The sequence below is a fragment of the Mirounga angustirostris genome, unplaced genomic scaffold (assembly GCF_029215605.1).
Source record: "Mirounga angustirostris isolate CCGP_5_RB_7025 unplaced genomic scaffold, mMirAng1.0.hap1 SCAF_17, whole genome shotgun sequence".
Classification (NCBI taxonomy): Eukaryota; Metazoa; Chordata; class Mammalia; order Carnivora; family Phocidae; genus Mirounga; species Mirounga angustirostris.
Genome location: NW_026991725.1, coordinates 572,574 through 592,318, shown reverse-complemented (window position 1 = coordinate 592,318; position 19,745 = coordinate 572,574). Strand labels below are relative to the sequence as shown.

General features: G+C 40.6%; 2 protein-coding genes and 1 pseudogene across 3 annotated transcripts in view; 1 reads left to right on the top strand and 2 right to left on the bottom strand.

Moving 5' to 3' along the window:
* The window catches only part of LOC123853571 (olfactory receptor 3A10), a 268,345-nt gene that overhangs the window by 217,757 nt on the left and 30,843 nt on the right, over window positions 1–19,745 (top strand). The window contains exons 4-5 of one of the 2 annotated variants that reach the window (XM_064582125.1): window positions 3,941–4,095; window positions 4,507–6,972. In XM_064582125.1, coding sequence (XP_064438195.1) covers window positions 3,941–4,069 — 129 coding nt within the window. In that variant the 3' untranslated portion in view covers window positions 4,070–4,095; window positions 4,507–6,972. Of the gene's footprint in view, window positions 1–3,940; window positions 4,096–4,506; window positions 6,973–19,745 lie in introns of those variants that run through there. The other variant, XM_064582124.1, reaches the window with a different exon arrangement.
* LOC123840842 (olfactory receptor 3A1-like) lies at window positions 2,259–3,194 on the bottom strand (annotated as a pseudogene).
* LOC123842648 (olfactory receptor 1A1-like) lies at window positions 11,442–12,371 on the bottom strand. The gene has a single exon (XM_045871905.2). The coding sequence runs from the start codon at window positions 12,369–12,371 to the stop codon at window positions 11,442–11,444; it is 930 nt and encodes a 309-aa protein (XP_045727861.2).

Here is a 19,745-nt window from a genome sequence, read left to right as displayed (position 1 = left end):
TTAGCCTTAATTATTTCCTAAACACCCTCTTCCATTTACAATCACAGTGGGGGTTAGGGCTTCAACATATGAATTTTGGTGGGACACAGTTTAGTCCACATCATGGATAATAAACATTTGAAAATATATTCAACCTTATGGGATGTTAAAGAAATGCATACTAAAATAATAATTAGTATTTTTCAACCATTATAATGTCAAAGATTAGAAGAACTAATTTATAATAGTTACTGTTTACAAAGCTGTGGGGAGCAAGACGTTTTACTCACCATTGTAACAATAAAAGAGTGAATTTTTTGTGGGATCGGGGGAAATATATATAAGAAAATCTGTTTTTATTTTTTTCAACTCAGGAATCTTACTAATTAGAACTTATGGAAATGCTTGCAAGCTAATAAAAACATATATTTGAAGAATATTATTTATATTATTGATCATAATTGCAGTAAATCTAGAAACAATATAAACTATCAGAAGAAATATGGTTAAGTAAATTATGGTTAACTCATAAATTAACACTAGGCAGATATTAAAATAGATAAGGTAAGTTTTTAAATATTTTGATAGAGAATAAAGTCTACCAAGTAATGTGTAAACAAAAAAGACATGGCATAACATGCCCCTATAGATATGACATACACATAAATATTTTTATATTGATATAAAAATATGTAAATGTACTAATGTATGTATAAAAAACTAGGAGGGAAGCACCAAATCCTTTTTTAAAAAATTTTTATTGTTATGTTAATCACCATACATCATTAGTTTTTGATGTAGTGTTCCATGATTCATTGTTTGTGTATAACACCCAGTGCTCCATGCAGAACATGCCCTCTTTAATACCCATCACCAGGTTAACCCATCCTCCCACCCCCCTCCCCTCTAGAACCCTCAGTTTGTTCTTCAGAGTCCATTGTCTCTCATGGTTCATCTTCCCCTCCTGCTATCTTCTTCTTTTTTTTTCTTTTTAACATATAATGTATTATTTGTTTCAGAGGTACAGATCTGTGATTCAACAGTCTTGCACACTTCATGGCACTCACCATAGCACATACCCTCCCGAATGTCTATCACCCAGCCACCCCATCCTTCCCACCACCCCCACCCCCACTCCAGCAACCCTCAGTTTGTTTCCTACGATTAAGAATTCCTCATATCAGTGAGGTCATATGACACATGTCTTTCTCTGATTGACTTATTTCACTCAGCATAACACGCACATCGTTGCAAATGGCAAGATCTCATTCCTTTTGATGGCTGCATAGTATTCCATTGTATATATATACCACTTCTTCTTTATCCATTCATCTGTCGATGGACATCTTGGCTCTTTCCACAGTTTGGCTATTGTGGACATTGCTGCTATAAACATCAGGGTGCACGTACCCCTTTGGATCCCTACATTTGTATCTTTGGGGTAAATGTCCAGTAGTGCAATTGCTGGATCATATGGTAGCTCTATTTTCAACTTTTTGAGGAACCTCCATACTGTCTTCCAGAGTGGCTGCACCAGCTTGCATTCCCACCAACAGTGTAGGAGGGGAAGCACCAAATTCTTAATAGTGGTTTCTTCTGGAAATTGAATTATGAAGGGCTTGGATGCAGAGGGTGAAGATTTGACTTTCATTTTCCACTGGTAAAATTTTGTTTTGTTTTCATTTTTATAAACATAATTTCTAATGGGAAATTTAAAATCAATGAATGATATTTCCATTTTAGAAAAAAAATGAGAAGTCCCAAAGGAAGTATAAACTCTTCACTGATAAATACCCTAGAATCTTGCAATGTAGATGGAGTACTCAATGTCTCAAATTATACTGTATTAGGTCTAGAATCTTGTGTGGGATCCTTGTGTCAAAGCAAGTCAGGGGAGCTGTTTCAGGGGAAGCCAGACAGGGGGATATACTAATACTTGGTACCAAGCTGTGACTTTCCATATTCCAGTTTGGAGAGAATCTTTGCTGGAGTATTTTTAGGGACTTCAGCAGAAAATAAACAAAAGGTTCTGTCTGTAGGACCATGAATCTCCCAGGATACAGAGCTTCCTGGGTTCCACTTCCATCTGGAGTGGAAAGGGTAGCTAGGACCAAAAGGCAACTAGCCAAGGATTCTGGTCTACAGAAATGCACACTTTATCAGGTGGAGCCTCCTTGGAGAACAAGAAGTCTTACTTCCTAACAAAAGTCATTTTGCTCAAGGATCTAGGAAACACTTGCTGTGGTTCTACCCGTCTGATACACTCCTCATACAAGGGCTCACTTTCCTGTGAGCACCTGCCACAGAGCCCCCTGCAAGTCATGGTTCCGGAGGCTGTAGATCAGTGGGTTCAGCATAGGGCTGATGACAGTGTTGAGGATGCCAATCCCTTTGTCCTTGTCTGAGGCCTCCACTGAGCCCAGCCTCATGTAGCTGAAGACACCTGTCCCATAGAATATGCCCACCATGGTGAGGTGGGAGCCACATGTAGAGAAAGCTTTCTTTCTGCCCTCAGCAGAGTGGATTCATAGAACTGCAGCTGCCACATGGATGTAGGAGGTCACAATGAGAATCACAGGTGCACCTGCCATGAGGATACCCAGACCAAAGAGCAGCAGCTCGTTGAGCTGGGTGCTGGAGCAGGAGAGCTGGAAGAGCTGTGGGAGGTCACAATAGAAGTGATTGATCACACTGGGACCACAGAAGTTGAGTGTGGCTATGGCTACTATGTGGGTCAGTGCATTGGTGAAGGCTAAAGCCCAGGACACAGCCACCAATATCCTCTGGACTGTCTGGCTCATTCAGGTGCTGTAGGTAAGGGGCTGGCAGATGGCCAGGAATCAGTCATAGGTCATGGCTGTCAGCAGAAAGCAGTCCACACCAGCCAACTGATGAAAGAAGAAAAGCTGTGTGAGGCAGGCTCCATAGGGAATTGTACACTTGTGGGACAGGAGATGAGCCAACATCAAGGGAACAGTGACAGGGATGCACCCAACATCCAGCATTGATAGGCTCCCCAGGAAGAAGTACATGGGGGTGTGGAGTTTGGGCTCCACCAAGATGGCAGCCAGGATGCTGACGTTGCCTCCGACTGTGACCAGGTAGGCAAAGAGGAAGACTACAAAGACAACTGGTCGTAGCCCTGGTGTCTCCACCAAGCCCAGCAGGATGAACTCAGTAACAGCTGTTCCATTGGTCCTGGATTCTGCACCCATGGGTCCCTGAAAGGGATCAGTGTTCTCAACTTAGTTATTCATGGAAAATATATCAACTCAATCTCAAATGCCAAGCCCCAGGGTAAATTCCCAAGTGTCCCTAGTAGGTATTTTTCCACTCCTTAGGCCATACCTCACTCATTAACCCTCTGTCTTCACCTCATTGTCCTCACCCAAGTTCCAGGTGAGTTACACTACAACTACCTTGGTATTCCCCCTTTTTGTGAAAGATATATAAATCCTTTCTTCCAGTGTTCCCTATAATCAAGGAATGAGGTCTTCCTATCAACAACCTGTATGAAGAGATTTGGGGAAATATGATGCTAAAAGTAAAAGTGAATAGGTAGTAAAATAGAAACAAAAGAATGTATCATAAGTCCTTTTAAGTATATTACAAAGGAATAAGTATATGGCAAATAAGTAAGAAAAATGTCAAGATAAACAAAATTAGGAAGTGAAAAGCAGCAGGCCAAAAATAAAGTAACTTTGGTATACTATCTGTCCTAATTTAAACAATCAATTCAAGAATAGTCCCCAAACCAAATAAAGCAGCTACAACTGAAATAAAAAGGGGGGAGGTGGATAGTCAATAATGTACTTCCAGGTATAGGCTCTAGTCTCATATACTTCTTATACAAATTATTTTAAACTGTCAATGTAAATATAATTTTCATGTAATGTAAACTTTCCTTAGCTTAGGAAAAAATTGTGGCTTTCACCTTCCAATTCATTTAAATTTTTTTTAGGCAAGATGGCGGAGTAGGAGACCTGGATTTCGTCTCCTCTCAGGAATTCAGCTGGATAGGGATCAAACCATTCTGAACACCTACAAACTCAAAAGGAGATCGAAGAAAAGAATAGCAACAACTCTCTGAACAGAAAAGCGACCACTTTCTGGAAGGTAGGACGTGCAGAGAAGTGAATCCGAGGCAATATTCAGGAGGATAGATGGCAGGGGAGGGGCCTCCGTCAGCCACTTCTGGCAAGTGATAGAACCACGGAGCACAAAATCAGAACTTTTAAAAGTCTGCTCCACTGAGGGACATCACTTTGGTGGCTAAGCGGGGGGTGGAGCCCTCGCGGGACAGTGTGGTCTCAGGACCCTCAGGGTCACAGAAAGACCGGGGGTACCTGAGTGCGGCAGAGCTCCCAGGTATCGGAGCGGGAAAGCCGGCTGCAGAGACGGAGCCGAGGCGCGGGCTCTCAGCTCGGGGTTGCCATAAACCGTGATCAGTGGCACAGTCGGGCCACTGCTCCTCCAGCAGGGACCCAACAAGCGGCAGATCTGGGGAGACTCTCCTTCTTCCCCCAGGAGGAGCGGCGCGGGAGCACACCGCAGGGATCTGCTGGGTTTGGAGACTCCACCCGGGGTCGGGTGCCAGAGATAGAAATGCTTGGTCACAGGGCGGGTGAGCATGGAGTGCGGCTGGAGACCGGGGAGATGGGAGGGACTGATGGCTTTTCTCTGGGGGCTCACGGAGGAGCAGGCCCTGAGTTCTTGGCTCCTCCGAGGCGGAGATTGGGAGGCCGCCATTTTCACTCTCCTCCCCCAAAGCTGTACGGAAAACTTGCAGGGAACAAAAGCTAAGAGAGCAAACCCGAGCAGATTACTTAGCCGGGAGGGGGCAAGGGCGGGGCAATTCCACCTCTGGCAAAGACATTTGGAAAGCACGGCAACAGGCCCCTCCCCAGAAGATCAGCGAGAACAGCCAGCCAAGACCAAGTTTACCGATCAATGAGAACGGCAGAACTCCAGCGCTAGGGGAATACTGCACATAGAATCCATCGCTTTTTTCCCATGATTCTTTAGTCTTTCAAAGTTAATTAAAAAAAATTTTTTTTTTGAATTTTTCTTTTTCCCTTTTTCAACCAACATCTTATCAATCCCTTTTTTAAAAAACATTTTTATTTTTCATTTTTAGAGTCATATTCTATCCCTTCATAGTAGTTACCCGTATTTTTGGCACATATATATAAGTTGTTCTCTCTTTGAAATCTTGAGATAGTTTCTTCTAACAGATCAAAATATACCCTAAATCTCTAGTGTATGTTTTTTTCTACTCCCCTGCCTCATCACATTCTCTCCCTTATTTTTTCTTTTTTTTTAAATCCTCTTCTTTCTTTTTTCAAACAACTTCTTATCAATTCCTTTTATAAAATTTTTTTATACTTTTCATCTTTACAGTCATATTCCATCCCTTAATCATATAAACCCTTATTTTTGTACATACATAAGTTTTACTTTCTTTAAAATTTTGGGAGGCACTTTCTTCTAACAGACCAAAATACACCCCAAATCTAGTGTGTGGCACTGATCTATATACCAGCCTGATCATATTTGATCACATTCTGTTTTTTTTTTTTCATTTTGTTCTGTTTTGCTTTGTTTTTATCTTTATCTTTATCTTTTTCTCTCTTTTTTTTCTTTTTCTATTTTCTCTCTTTCCCTTTCTTTTCCCACAGCTTCATGTCTTTTCTGATTTCTTTAGAGTATATTTTCTGGGGACATTGTTACCCTGTTAGCATTTTGTTCTCTCATTCATCTATTCTCCTCTGGACAAAATGACAAGATGGAAAAAATCACCTCAACAAAAAGAACAAGAGGTAGTACGAACTGCCAGGGACCTACTCAATATGGACATTAGTATGATATCGGATCTAGAGTTCAGAATCATCACTTTAAAGATAATAGCTGGGCTTGAAAAAAGCATGGAAGTTATTAGAGAAACCCTTTCTGGAGAAATACAAGAACTAAAATCTAACCAAGTCAAATCAAAAAGGCTATTAATGAGGTGCAATAAAAAATGGGGGCTCTAAGTGCTAGGATAAATGAGGCCGAAGAGAGAATCAGTGAGATAGAAGACCAAATGATGGAAAATAAAGAAGCTGAGATAAAGAGAGATAAACAACTACTGGATCATGAGGGCAGAATTCGAGAGATAAGCGATACCATAAAAAGAAACAACATTAGAATAATTGGGATCCCAGGAGAAGGAGAGAGAGGGGCAGAAGGTATAATGGAGCAAATTATAGCAGAGAACTTCCCTACTTTGGGGAAGGAAACAGGCATCAAAATCCAGGAAGCACAGAGAACCCCTCTCAAAATCAATAAAAATAGGTCAACACCCTGACATCTAATAGTAAAATTTACGAGTCTCATAGATAAAGAGAAAATCCTGAAAGCAGCTCGGGAGAAGAGATATGTAACCTACAATGGTAGAAACATTAGATTGGCAACAGACCTATCCACAGAGACCTGGCAGGCCAGAAAGGACTGGCAGGATATATTCAGAGCACTAAACGAGAAAACTATGCAGCCAAGAATACTATATCCAGCTCGGCTGTCATTGAAAATAGAAGGAGAGATAAAAAGCTTCCAGGACAAACAAAAACTAAAGGAATTTGAAAACACAAAACCAGCCCTACAGGAAATCTTGAAAGGGGTCCTCTAAGCAAAGAAAGAGCCTAAAAGCAACATAGATCAGAGAGGAAAACAGACAGTATACAGTAAAAGTCACCTTACAGGCAATACAATGGCACTAAATTCCTATCTTTCAATAGTTACCCTGAATGTAAATGGGCTAAAGGCCCCAATCAAAAGACACAGGCTATCAGACTGGATTAAAAAACAATACCCATCGATATGCTGTCTGCAAGAGACTCATTTTAGACCAAAGACACCCCCAGATGGAAAGGGAGGGGGTGGAAAACCATTTACCATGGTAATGGACACCAAAAAAAAAGCTGGGGGGGCAATCCTTATAGCAGACAAATTAGATTTTAAACCAAAGACTGTAATGACACTATATCCTACTTAAAGGGTCTATCCAACAAGAAAATCTAACAATTGTAAATATCTAGGCCCCTAACATGGGAGCAGCCAATTATATAAGGCAATTAATAACAAAAGCAAAGAAACACATCAACAACAATACAATAATAGTGGGGGACTTTAACAACCCCCTCACTGAAATGGACAGATCATCTAAGCAAAAGATCAACAAGGAAAGAAAGACTTTAAATGACACACTGGACCAAATAGACTTCACAGACATATTCAGAACATTCCACCCCAAAGCAACGGAATACACATTCTTCTCTAGTGCCCATGGAACATTCTCCAGAATAGACCACATCCTAGGTCATAAATCAGGTCTCAACCGGTACCAAAAGATTGGGATCATTCCCTGCCTACATTGGGATCATTCCCTTCCCCACAATGCTTTGAAACTAGAACTCAATCACAAGAGGAAAGTCAGAAAGAACTCAAATACATGGAGGCTAAAGAGCATCCTACTGAAGAATGAATGGGTCAACCAGGAAATTAAAGAAGAATTAAAAAAATACATGGAAACCAATGAAAATGAAAACACAACTGTTCAAAATCTTTGGGATGCAGCAAAGGCAGTCCTAAGAGGAAAGTATATAGCAATACAAGCTTTTCTCAAGAAACAAGAAAGGTCTCAAGTACACAACCTAACCCTACACCTAAAGGAGCTGGAGAAAGAACAGCAAATAAAGCCTAAACCCAGCAGGAGAAGAGAAATCATAAAGATCAGAGCAGAAATCAATGAAATAGAAACTAAAAGAACAGTAGAACAGATCAACGAAACGAGGAGCTGGTTCTTTGAAAGAATTAACAAGATTGATAAACCCCTAGCAAGACTTATCAAAAAGAGAAGAGAAATGACCCAAATCAACAAATCATGAATGAAAGAGGAGAGATCACAACCAACACCAAAGAAATACAAACAATTATAAGAACATATTATGAGCAACTCTAGGCCAGCAAATTAGATAACCTGGAAGAAATGGAGGCATTCCTAGAGATGTATCAACTACCAAAACTGAACCAGGATGAAATAGAAAACCTGAACAGACCTATAACCACTAAGGAAATTGAAGCAGTCATCAAAAATCTCCCCAAAAACAAAAGCCCAGGGCCAGATGGCTTCCCAGGGGAATTCTACCAAACATTTCAAGAAGAATTAATACCCATTCTTCTGAAACTCTTCCAAAAAATGGAAATGGAAGGAAAACTTCCAAACTCATTTTATGAGGCCAGCATGACCTTGATCCCCAAACCAGACAAAGACCCCATCAAAAAGGAGAATTACAGACCAATATCCCTGATGAACATGGATGCAAAAATTCTCACCAAAATACTAGCCAATAGGATCCAACAGTACATTAAAAGGATTATTCACCACGACCAAGTGGGATTTATCCCTGGGCTGCAAGGTTGGTTCAACATCCGCAAATCAATCAACGTGATACAATACATTAACAAAAGAAAGAAAAAGAATCATATGATCGTCTCAATAGATGCAGAAAAAGCTTTTGACAAAGTACAGCATCCTTTCTTGATCAAAACTCTTCAGAGTATAGGGATCGAGGGTACATACCTCAAGATCATAAAAGCCATCTATAAAAAACCTACAGCAAATATCATTCTCAATGGGGAAAAACTGAGAGCTTTCCCTCTAAGGTCAGGAACGCGGCAGGGATGTCCACTATCACCACTGCTATTCAACATAGTATTGGAAGTCCTAGCCACAGCAATCAGACAACAAAAAGAAATCAAAGGCATCCAAATAGGCAAAGAAGAAGTCAAACTCTCACTCTTTGCAGATGATATGATACTTTATGTGGAAAACCCCAAAGACTCCACCCAAAACTCCTAGAACTCATACAGGAATTCAGTCAAGTGGCAGGATAGAAAATCAATGCAGAGAAGTCAGTGGCATTCCTATACACCAACAAGACAGAAGAAAGAGAAATTAAGGAGTTGATCCCATTTACAACTGCGCCCAAAACCATAAGATACCTAGGAATAAATCTAACCAAAGAGACAAAGGATCTTTACTCAGAAAACTATAAAATACTCATGAAAGAAATTGAAGAAGACACAAAGAAATGGAAAAACGTTCCATGCTCATGGATTGGAAGAACAAATATTGTGAAGATGTCAATGCTACCTAGAGCAATCTACACATTCAATGCAATCCCCATCAAAATACCATCCACTTTTTTCAAAGAAATGGAACAAATCATCCTAAAATTTGTATGGCACCAGAAAAGACCCCGCATAGCCAGAGGAATGTTGAAAAAGAAAAGCAAAGCCGGTGGCATCACAATTCCGGACTTCCAGCTCTATTACAAAGCTGTCATCATCAAGACAGCATGGTACTGGCACAAAAACAGACACATAGATCAATGGAACAGAATAGAGAGCCCAGAAATGGACCCTCAACTCTGTGGTCAACTCATCTTTGACAAAGCAGGAAAGAATGTCCAATGGAACAAAGACAGTCTCTTCAACAAACAGTGTTGGGAAAATTGGATAGCCACATGCAGAAGAATGAAACTGGACCATTTCCTTACACCACACACAAAAATAGACTCCAAATTGTTGAAAGACCTCAATGTGAGACAGGAGTCCATCCAAATCCTAAAGGAGAACACAGGCAGCAACCTCTTTGACCTCAGCCGAAGCAACTTCTTCCTAGAAACATCGCCAAAGGCAAGGGAAGCAAGGGCAAAAATGAACTATTGGGACTTCATCAAGATAAAAAGCTTTTGCAAAGCAAAGGAAACAGTCCACAAAACCAAAAGATAACCGACAGAATGGGAGAAGATATTTGCAAATGACATATCAGATAAAGGGCTAGTATCCAAAATCTATAAAGAACTCATCAGACTCAACACCCAAACAGCAAGGAATCCAATCAAGAAATGGGCAGAAGACATGAACAGACATTTTTCCAAAGAAGACATCCAAATGGCCAACAGACACATGAAAAAGTGCTCAATATCACTCGGCATCAGGGAGATCCAAATCAAAACCTCAATGAGATACCACCTCACACCAGTCAGAATGGCTAAAATTAACAAGTCAGGAAACGACAGATGTTGGCGGGGATGCGGAGAAAGGGGAACCCTCCTACACTGTTGGTGGGAATGCAAGCTGGTGCAGCCACTCTGGAAAACTGTATAGAGGTTCCTCAAAAAGTTGAAAATAGAGCTACCATATGATCCAGCAATTGCACTACTGGGTATTTACCCCAAAGATACAAAAGTAGGGATCTGAAGGGCTACGTGCACCCCGATGTTTATAGCAGCAATGTCCACAATAGCCAAACTGTGGAAAGAGCCAAGATGTCCATCGACAGATGAATGGATAAAGAAGAGGTGGTATATATATACAATGGAATATTATGCAGCCATCAAAAGGAATGAGATCTTGCCATTTGCAACGACGTGGATGGAACTGGAGGGTATTATGTTGAGTGAAATAAGTCAAACAGAGAAAGATATGTATCATATGATCTCACTGATATGAGGAATCTAAATTGTAGGAAACAAACTGAGGGTTGCTGGAGTGGGGGTGGGGTGGGAGGGATGGGGTGACTGGGTGATAGACACTGGGGAGGGTATGTGCTCTGGTAAGCGCTGTGAATTGTGCAAGACTGTTGAATCTCAGATCTGTACCTCTGAAACAAATAATGCAATATATTTTAAGAAAAAAAAAGAAGAAGAAGGTTGCGGGAGGGGAAGAATGAAGCGGGGGAAATCGGAGGGGTAGACGAACCATGAGAGATGATGGACTCTGAAAAACAAACTGAGGGTTCTAGAGGGGAGGGGGGTTGGAGGATGGGTTAGCCTGGTGGTGGGTATTGAGGAGGGCACATTCTGCATGGAGCACTGGGTGTTATGCACAAACAATGAATCATGGAACACTTCATCTAAAACTAATGATGTAATGTATGGGGATTAACATAATAAATAATAAATAAATAAATAAACAAAAATTTAAAAAAAAGACAGGTCTTGCCCTCAAATTTGGCAAGCAAAGTTGGAATCATGAAACATAGTAGTGCAAGAAAATCGACTCTTGAATAGGGACTTATAGCTTTCAAAGCATGAAGTACTTTGATCCTGACACTCTAGGACAGACAAGGAAGAAATTCTTATTTTTATTATTTAGGTATGGAAGCGAAGTGCTAGTCAGTAGCATAACTGGGACATGATCCCAATATTCCTTGGCTGTAAAAGCAATAATAACATATACATATCAACAATCTCAACAGGAAGTCTCATGAAACTGTTAGAAGATTTCCAAGAAGAGGAATTTGGTGGCTGGAAAGAACAAAGGTGGCTCCTTGAAGGGGAGGCCATTGGGGCTGAATTTTCAAGTGCATCCTAATTGGTGACTCCAACTGACTCTCCAGTATGACCTCATATTGGTTATGAGGAGAGTCTTTTGCTGAAGAGTTTCCCCAGGGCAGCCTTCATGTCTCGGTTTCTCAGACTGTAGATGAAAGGATTTAACATTGGGGTCACTGCGATGTACATCACAGTTATCACTGCATCTTTTAGGCTGTAACTAGTTAGAGGGCGGAAATACATGCCCATGACTGTCCCATAATACAGAGAAACAACTGTGAGGTGGGAACCACAGGTAGAGAAGGCTTTGAGCACACCCTTGGTGGATGGAACCCGTAAGACTGTGGAAAAGACCCGGACATAGGAGATAATGATGCATAGTAATGGCACAGAGAAAACACCAACGCCTAGGTACATCATCTTCACATTAAAGTGGATGTCAGAACAGGACAGCTTGAGTAAAGAGGCAATGTCACAGTAGAAGTTGGCTACTTCCTTGTTGCCACAGAAGGACAGACTAGCTGTGAGCAGAGCGTGGGGGAGGGCATTGGTGTTTCCAACCACCCAAGGCCCAACAACCAGGAGGACACAAGTCCGTGGGCTCATAATTGTTGTGTAATGAAGTGGGCGGCTGATGGCCACAGCACGATCATATGCCATCACAGCCAAGATATAGCTATCTGTGTTAGCCATGCCAATCATGAAATACATCTGTGTTAGGCATCCCCTAAAGGAGATGACTTTGTTGCCTAAGACATGGTTGGCTAGCATTTTAGGGATGGTTACAGAGGAGAAGAGGATGTCAACAAAGGAGAGACTGGCAAGGAAAAAATACATGGGGTTGTGAAGGCGAATGTCAGAGCGAATGGCCAAGATGATGAGCAGATTTCCAATCAATGTGATGGGGTAAATGAACAGGAAGAGGACGAAGAAGAAGTCTTCCTGTTGCTGCTGACCACTGACTCCCAGGAGAATGAAACCAAGGGTAAAGGATTCGTTGTCTCCTCTCATCCTCTCATGGATCCTTCAGCAGAAAGAGGAGAGGAATCCAGAATTATGACTAAAGTTACTGTGTGTAATGGTCTTCCTAAACCATCACTTTTGACCCCTGTGATTGTTGTGTCTATACTTAGGTGTGCTAAATCCAATAAATTGCAGGGGAAATCCCTGTTTGTCAGTGGACCTAATTTCCATGTGCTAGAAACTTTGTTAGGCTTTGTGGAAAAATTATAAATATGTGAAAAACAATTTATCCATTTAGTTATATATGATGTAGTCTCTGCTCTGTAGCACCTTACAACTCAATAGGGATGACAGTATTGCACGCTAGTTGTATTACACATGGAAATGAAAGGACAGTGTTTTGGAGTCTTTGAAAAAAGCTCTCCAGTGGAAGGAGTGGTTAGTACAAGAGCACCATGAACAATCAGAAATTGTTCCACTGAGCAGACTGAGAATGAACCACAGCCAGGAGATAACTAGTGTCTGTCTGAACTGGCATGGAATATTGTAAATTTTAAGACTACTGGGCTTAGGTTGTAGCAAAAGCAGAATTAGGTGTTTACTCTCCAGGTATCCAGTTTTGAAAGTAGACATTCACTACTTCGTTCAGTAGGTTTCATCTTTATTCCAAACCCTTAAATTTATGGAATTATAATAGTTTTTCTCTTTGACCTTCCCTTACCTTTTTTTAATTATTTCCTCTGGTGACTCATCCAATTCCATTGTGGATTCATCTCCTGCTTAGTAGACTCTAGGTCTCTATGTGTGGACTAGATCTTTTCTTCTCATTTCCATGAACACTCATCCCACCAACATGTCTAACTGAACCTCATTCTCTGCACATCTTTCCTGAGTAGACAACAAAATGAGAAAGAGAAGCATATCTTGTTTATTTTTAATCTTCCTTACAGAGATTATTTGGAATATTATTTTATGCACCAATACATTTGTACTCAATAGTTTGAATATAACCTGGCTTGTTTCATGGCTTCTCACAAGGAGGATGCTGGCAGGCATTGTCACTTAGGTTATTCCTCACCTCTACATCTGATCTTGTTGATTCTTCATTTTAAATAATTCATACATAAGTTTTCTACTTATTGTTTCAGTGCTTTAGCTTTGACCACCATCAATTCCTTCCTGAAATATTGTAGCGCTCCCTTAATTGTTTCTCGACTGAAGAAGGTTCCCTCCTTTCATCCACCTAGACTCTGAGGCATACTAGGTGTGTCAGAGACTACTAGAATATTACCCAAATCCACTTGGTTCTCTTCTTCCTGGGCACTGAGCTAGATTACATACCCCAGCTTCCCTTGCACTGAAGTGTGGCATGTGTCTGAGTTCTAGCCAATCCATATGTTCCAGTTCTGCTCTTCCTCCAAATTCTCTGTCTCCTCGGGCCAGCTGAATGCAAATGGCCAGGAGGCTGAAGGGGATGGTGGAATCACATGGTGGACACATCACTGTGTCTCCAGTACTCTTCATTCAGGAAAGCCACTCACCACCAACACACCCACTAGCACCACTATATAATAGAGACAAATTTATTCTGTTTAAACTGGTACATATTTTACATGCATTTGTTACTGTAGTCTAGGATATACTAAGTAATTCACTAAGTTTTCTGTTTTTTAAAAAGATTTTATTTATTTATTTGAGACAGAGAGAGAGAGTGTGTGTGTGTGTGTGTGTGTTTGTGTACATGAGCATGAGCAGGGGTGGGGAGGGGCAGAAGAAGAGGGAGAAGCAGACTCCCCACTGAGCAGGGGGCCAGACACTGGGCTAGATCCCAGGACCCTGAGATCATGACCTGAGCCAAAGGCAGAGGCTTAACTGACTGAGCCACCCAGGTGCCCCAGTAATTCATTAGGTTTTCTAAAGAGATCTTGACTCAATAATTAAATCTATCTGTAATTAATTGTAATTAATTGAATTACCAGTTCTCAGTGTCTCCTATAGTACTCATTGAATATGGTAGGCAAGGGGAAGTAGGTAAAATTATCTTCCCCTAAAAATGATATTCTTTTTCATCTCTGCACTTCAATGAATTTGATTTTTTTCCCTTAAATGCCCTTTACCCTGGTGTACACAGAATCATGTTATTTCAGAGTTGGGAGGGTTCAATAAATGGGATGGCTCAGAAACTATGGTTACCTGAAATGCTGGAGAAGTATAGTATTACAGACACACTGTGTTGGCAACATGACAGACTTAACTGATGTTGATAGGTCTCATCCCTATTAAAACACATAGACAATCTATGCTAATTATTAAAGGAAAAGAAAAAAACACATAGCCAAATCTAAAAGAAAGAAATGGTATTACAGAGGTAAAGAAAGAAAAAGGACTCAGAGCAGGAGGGAGTTGTGGGCCAGAGCTGATGCTGTGGTACCCTTGGAGATGTGACCACTTATCCATATACAGCAGGGAATTTATATTGAGCCTTCAGCATAAACTTGAATTGTGGTCCTATTTGTGAAGAGAACACTAGAGGAAATTATTGTCATATAAGAATTGGAAGAGAAAGAATAAAATCGAAAGAATTCACAGAAAATATGATTGTCTACAGAAGAAATCCACGAGAGACTCCCTATACAAACAACGAAGTTTCAGAAAATTTATTTGATATAAGTCAATGTTGAAAAATCAATTCTTTTGGTATACTTTAAAAATACATTGCAAAATATTACTTTTAAAAGATTCCTATTCCCAATATGAACAGAAAATTTAAGGAATCTAGAAAGAATTCTAACAAATGAGGTCCAAGTTGGGATTCAAAAATTATAAAACTTTGCTGAAGGAAAAGAAGAATATCATAAAACATGTAGACATAAGCAATGTTTCTGATATGTCAATTCTGTTCCATTAATCTATGATTTGTTGCAATTCCTGTCAAAACACCACAGATTTCTTTTAACAGTGGACTTGGTAAAATGACCCAACAATTCATGCAGGAGAACAAAGAGCAAAGAAGATCTGAGACAATTAGAGGAAAAGCATAAGGAGAGAGGAATACCCTATAGGTATGAAAATTACTTCCCCTGGTACTTCAAATATTTGTTTATTTTTGAGAGCGAGTGGGCAAAGGGGCAGAGGGAGCGATGATTCTTGCAAAAGAACACACACACACACACACACACACTTTCAGGAGTCAGAAAAGGCTCAGACCTGACAAAACCAACAGAAACACTTCTTCCTGATCCTGTTTTCATGGACAAGAGTCCATAAGTAACTCAGTGTCGAGTCTGACACTGGGCTTGACCCCACAACCCTGAGATCATGACCTGAGCTGAAATCAAGAGTCAGATGCCTATCCAACGGAGCCAGCCAGGTGCCCTGCATGGAACAATTTTTAAAAACCACAATGTGATGGGAAAAAAACAAGTTTCCATAAGATATTTGGTGTATCACACCATATGTGTAAATTTTAACACATAAAATAATACATGCATATGCCGGTAAAGTACATACATCCTGAATGGGAATATATTACCCATTGTTGAACAGCAGTTATCTCTGGAGTTAGAGAGATAATATTTCTTCATATTTGCCCTGGACATCATCTCCATACACCTACTGCCATCCTTTTCATTTGCCTCAAAGACTCAGAAGAAAAGTGTCCATGCATCCCATATACTCTCATTCTTATTCTGTTTCCTCAACTATATTGCTCCACCATTCTTTCAGCTTATTTGCTCTCTGCAGGATGTCCCTCACCACCAGCTGTTTCCCATTAACCATTAAGCATATTACAGTCTATTTAGTCATTCAGTGAACGTTCCTCAATCTTGTAACTCTTTCTAGCTACCATGCCATTTCCTATCTATGTTATTCCTTTCTCAGGCAGGCTTCTTTATAGAGACATCTGCTTACTGGACCCCAAATTATATTTATAATATAAAAATGTGATTGTACACATGTCTTCAAATAACTCACTATTTAGCATCACCTAACAGATAAAGTCCAATTTCCTTATCATGGAGAAAATTTCAAAGACAAATTACTTATACATTTGAGGAATATTTCAGGGCAAATGAGTTATATATCTTTATTAGAAGCACTGGTTTAAAGCAGGAAAATCAGTCTGGAAAAGATGCTTGGGTTCATAACTGGAGGATTTTGAACTAATGCAAACAATTTGTTCTATATTCATTGGGAGGTAAGATTAGTATAGTGGGTATAGGTTGCACTAACTCTTTGTAATAATAGGCATATGCACCTTTTGTTTCATATAAATACAGATATTTGGACATATAAATAAAGTGATCAGTAGGGCAACATTTTGGAGTGACCATCTGGTACACAGAGACAACCACAAGGAGATAAAATTAGAAAATGAAGGAATGTAAGAAAGGCAGCACCAGAAAAGGATGAGATTGGTATAATCACTGCAGGAACCAGAGAAACAGAGAACCCAAGGAGAGGGTTGCTGAGCAGTCAGGGACTGAGGATGTAGAAGCACAGAGCAAGATGTTGGAGGTGATCGTGGGGAGAGCTGATTCCTGCAAAAGCCCAGGAGGAAGAGGTGACAGACAGTATCTTATCCTCCCCAGAAGAGAAGCAGGACATGCATCAACATGAATGCCAGAGGCCGTGATAGCCTTGAGTTCCCTGGAAAGACACACCAGGTTTCTACTCTTCCTGGGAAGTGTTTGTGCTCTGAGAATTCCAGCATATGATGGTGCTGAGGACAGTCTTTCAGGATACACGAGACAAAATGCTTCCCCCTGAAATCAGTGGTAGCAGACAAGGCCAACAAAAGTCCTCTGAGTGCTTTGAGTATCCCTGTTAGTTCAGGCCACCGGTGCTTTGACAATGAAGTAACGTAATTTTCTGAAGGGACGTCTTAGCCAACACCCTTGAGTGTGGGAGCCCAAGGTGGCTCTGTAGGTCCTCTATGAGGTGATGGACTCCTACAAGTCCTCCCCCCACACACACACACTTTCAGGAGTCAGAAAAGGCTCAGACCTGACAAAACCAACAGAAACACTTCTCCCTGATCCTGTTTTCATGGACAAGAGCCCATAAGTAACCACTGTCAGAAGGGGAGGGTTTCCTGCCCACCCCTGCCCCAACTTTCTCCCTTTTGTCCACTAAATCTTGAGAGTCTAATTCTGGAGCCGAGGTGTGAGTCCTACCTCTCTGTGTGACTTTAGGCAATTCAATTCACCATTTTTTCATCTGATAAAATGACAAAATAATTCTCCTTACCTCTGGGGGTTTTGTGAGTGTCAGAGGAGATAACACAGGTAGTGCAGTTGTTGGCTCCGTATCCTTTGATGTTGCTGTCATAAAGACTCTTCAACATTTACAGGAGTTGGGCTCTCCACTGGGGAGACAGCTCAAATGCTGTCAGAAAGGGTCTTGAGCTTGTGGTCTTCACTCCTGTTCCACAAATGGGGAGTTTACAGCCAACGTCTAGTGTTTGTTAACATTCATTTTGGGGGGCAGGTAAGCTGGATTATGAATCTTCTGTTCCTGGGGTGGAGAAAGGCTGGGCTGTCTTATAAAGAGGAGCCGCCAGCTTCCCACGTGTGGACAAAGAGGCTTTGGGAGCTGTCCTGGTTGGAACCTGAAGATGAGGACTCCGGTTTCTCCTTCAAGGAAGAAGGTATATTATAGCATCTAGAAAGTTGTGAATATTCACCAGGTTATAATGTTTTGAAAAATGACTCCCCAAGGTGTTCATATGAATAATCGTTGAGACCTGTTGGCACACTCCTATACTTGTCTCCTGAGGGGACACAGGGGCTCTCAAGGGTAATCTTTCCCACGGTTCTCTTCTAGAGGAAGGATAGGTAAGATGGTATCAGGCAGAATGTGTCTCTATGGCCTGAGCCCTGGGCTGACTTATTCTATCGTTTTTGTTGAAATGTGGGCCCCTCTGCAGTTCAACACAAACTTGGAATCACCCCTTGGGATACAAGGACTGTGGTACAGCTGGTCATTCTTCCAGGCTACTCTGAAAACTTTGTGGTGTTACGTGTGCAAGGAAAAAGAATTCTATTTCCTCTTTCCTCTAGGATTTGACTTGAGGGGAGTTATTGTTGGTGCTATACTTTCTTTATCTAGCATGCTGATGGCATTCTAGAGATGGATGGGACTTAGGTGTTTATCTAGTCTGCTTCATGTATGTGTTACCTTTATCATAGGTCTGCTTAATGGCATTTATCCTATGACTTAGCACCCTCTGTAGCAGAGAGGTCACTTCTTTCTTAGAGGGCTGTGGTGAAGACTGAGCTCTGGCCAGGGTTCCAGCCAGGCTCTGTCTCTTACTGGCTGTAACTGACCTTGGACAGTTATTCAACATATTTTCTCACCTTTAAAATAGGAGTACCACTACTGCTAATACTACCCTGTCCGACAATACTATCCTCCTAAAGTTTCTATGAGGATCAAATGAATTACTATCTTAAGTGTCTTTAGGAGAGCCTAGCAGATAGTACGTAGGTAAGAGGCCCAGTCAGTGTTAACTGTTATTTTATTAACTCCTGATCTACTCCTGTGGTTGTTGGACACCTCTCTAAAATCTTCCATCAGACTGTGCACACCTACCACAGATGTTAATAAACCCTGTTTCACCACACCTTGCTCTAGACATGTTTCAAGTCACACCATTCAATGATCTGTTGTTTCTGCCCTGTGTTAGGGTCATGCTCCAGTGTCCAGGACTTGGGATCCCCAGACTCAGATACTATGACATGTCATGATACTATTTCTTCCGTAATCACATTTTGATGTTGGCTTCCTTTCCAGATTCTCTCGCTACTTCCATATTTTGATTACTGGGAATCCATTAGAGGCAAGGGATTATGCAATGGTATTGGAGAGACTATGAAGAAAATGATATTTAATACTAAAATATTTGCAAATATTAACTGTGGATAGTGACTACAGCTTTTGTTAACTTACAAAAGAATCTTTGATTGTCTCGTCCCCACAAAGAGAAAAGCCTCTGGATGGTGAGAGAGGCTAAATTGAGTTGTCTGTTGGCCAATCCAGGCTTGAGTAAATCTCTTCTCATTAAAAAAAATTTTTTTAAAGGAATGATTTATGGAATGTATTTGCAGAGTAAGAGAAAGAGAGCAACATCTTACACACTGTAAGAAAAGCTTATACCTGCAAATAGTGTAAGAAAGGAAACAAAATTTTTGTAAATTTTTTTCATGTTAAGACATGAAAAAATATGGTATAAATCAGAAACAAATTTAGATGAAAATGAAACAGATATGGAAACAGCAGACAGAAATGATTAAGTACAAAAAAATAAGATTTTAATTGACTTTTTAGGCAGAATTGACATCAGACAAAAAATTAGTAATGTGGAGAACAGACTTCAGAAGTCCTTCCAGATGAAGATAAAAAAAGAGTTTAAAACAATAA

Coding starts and splice junctions, on each gene's coding strand:
- LOC123842648 (XM_045871905.2), bottom strand. CDS start 12,371: ATGAGAGGAGACAACGAATCCTTTACCCTTGGTTTCATTCTCCTGGGA.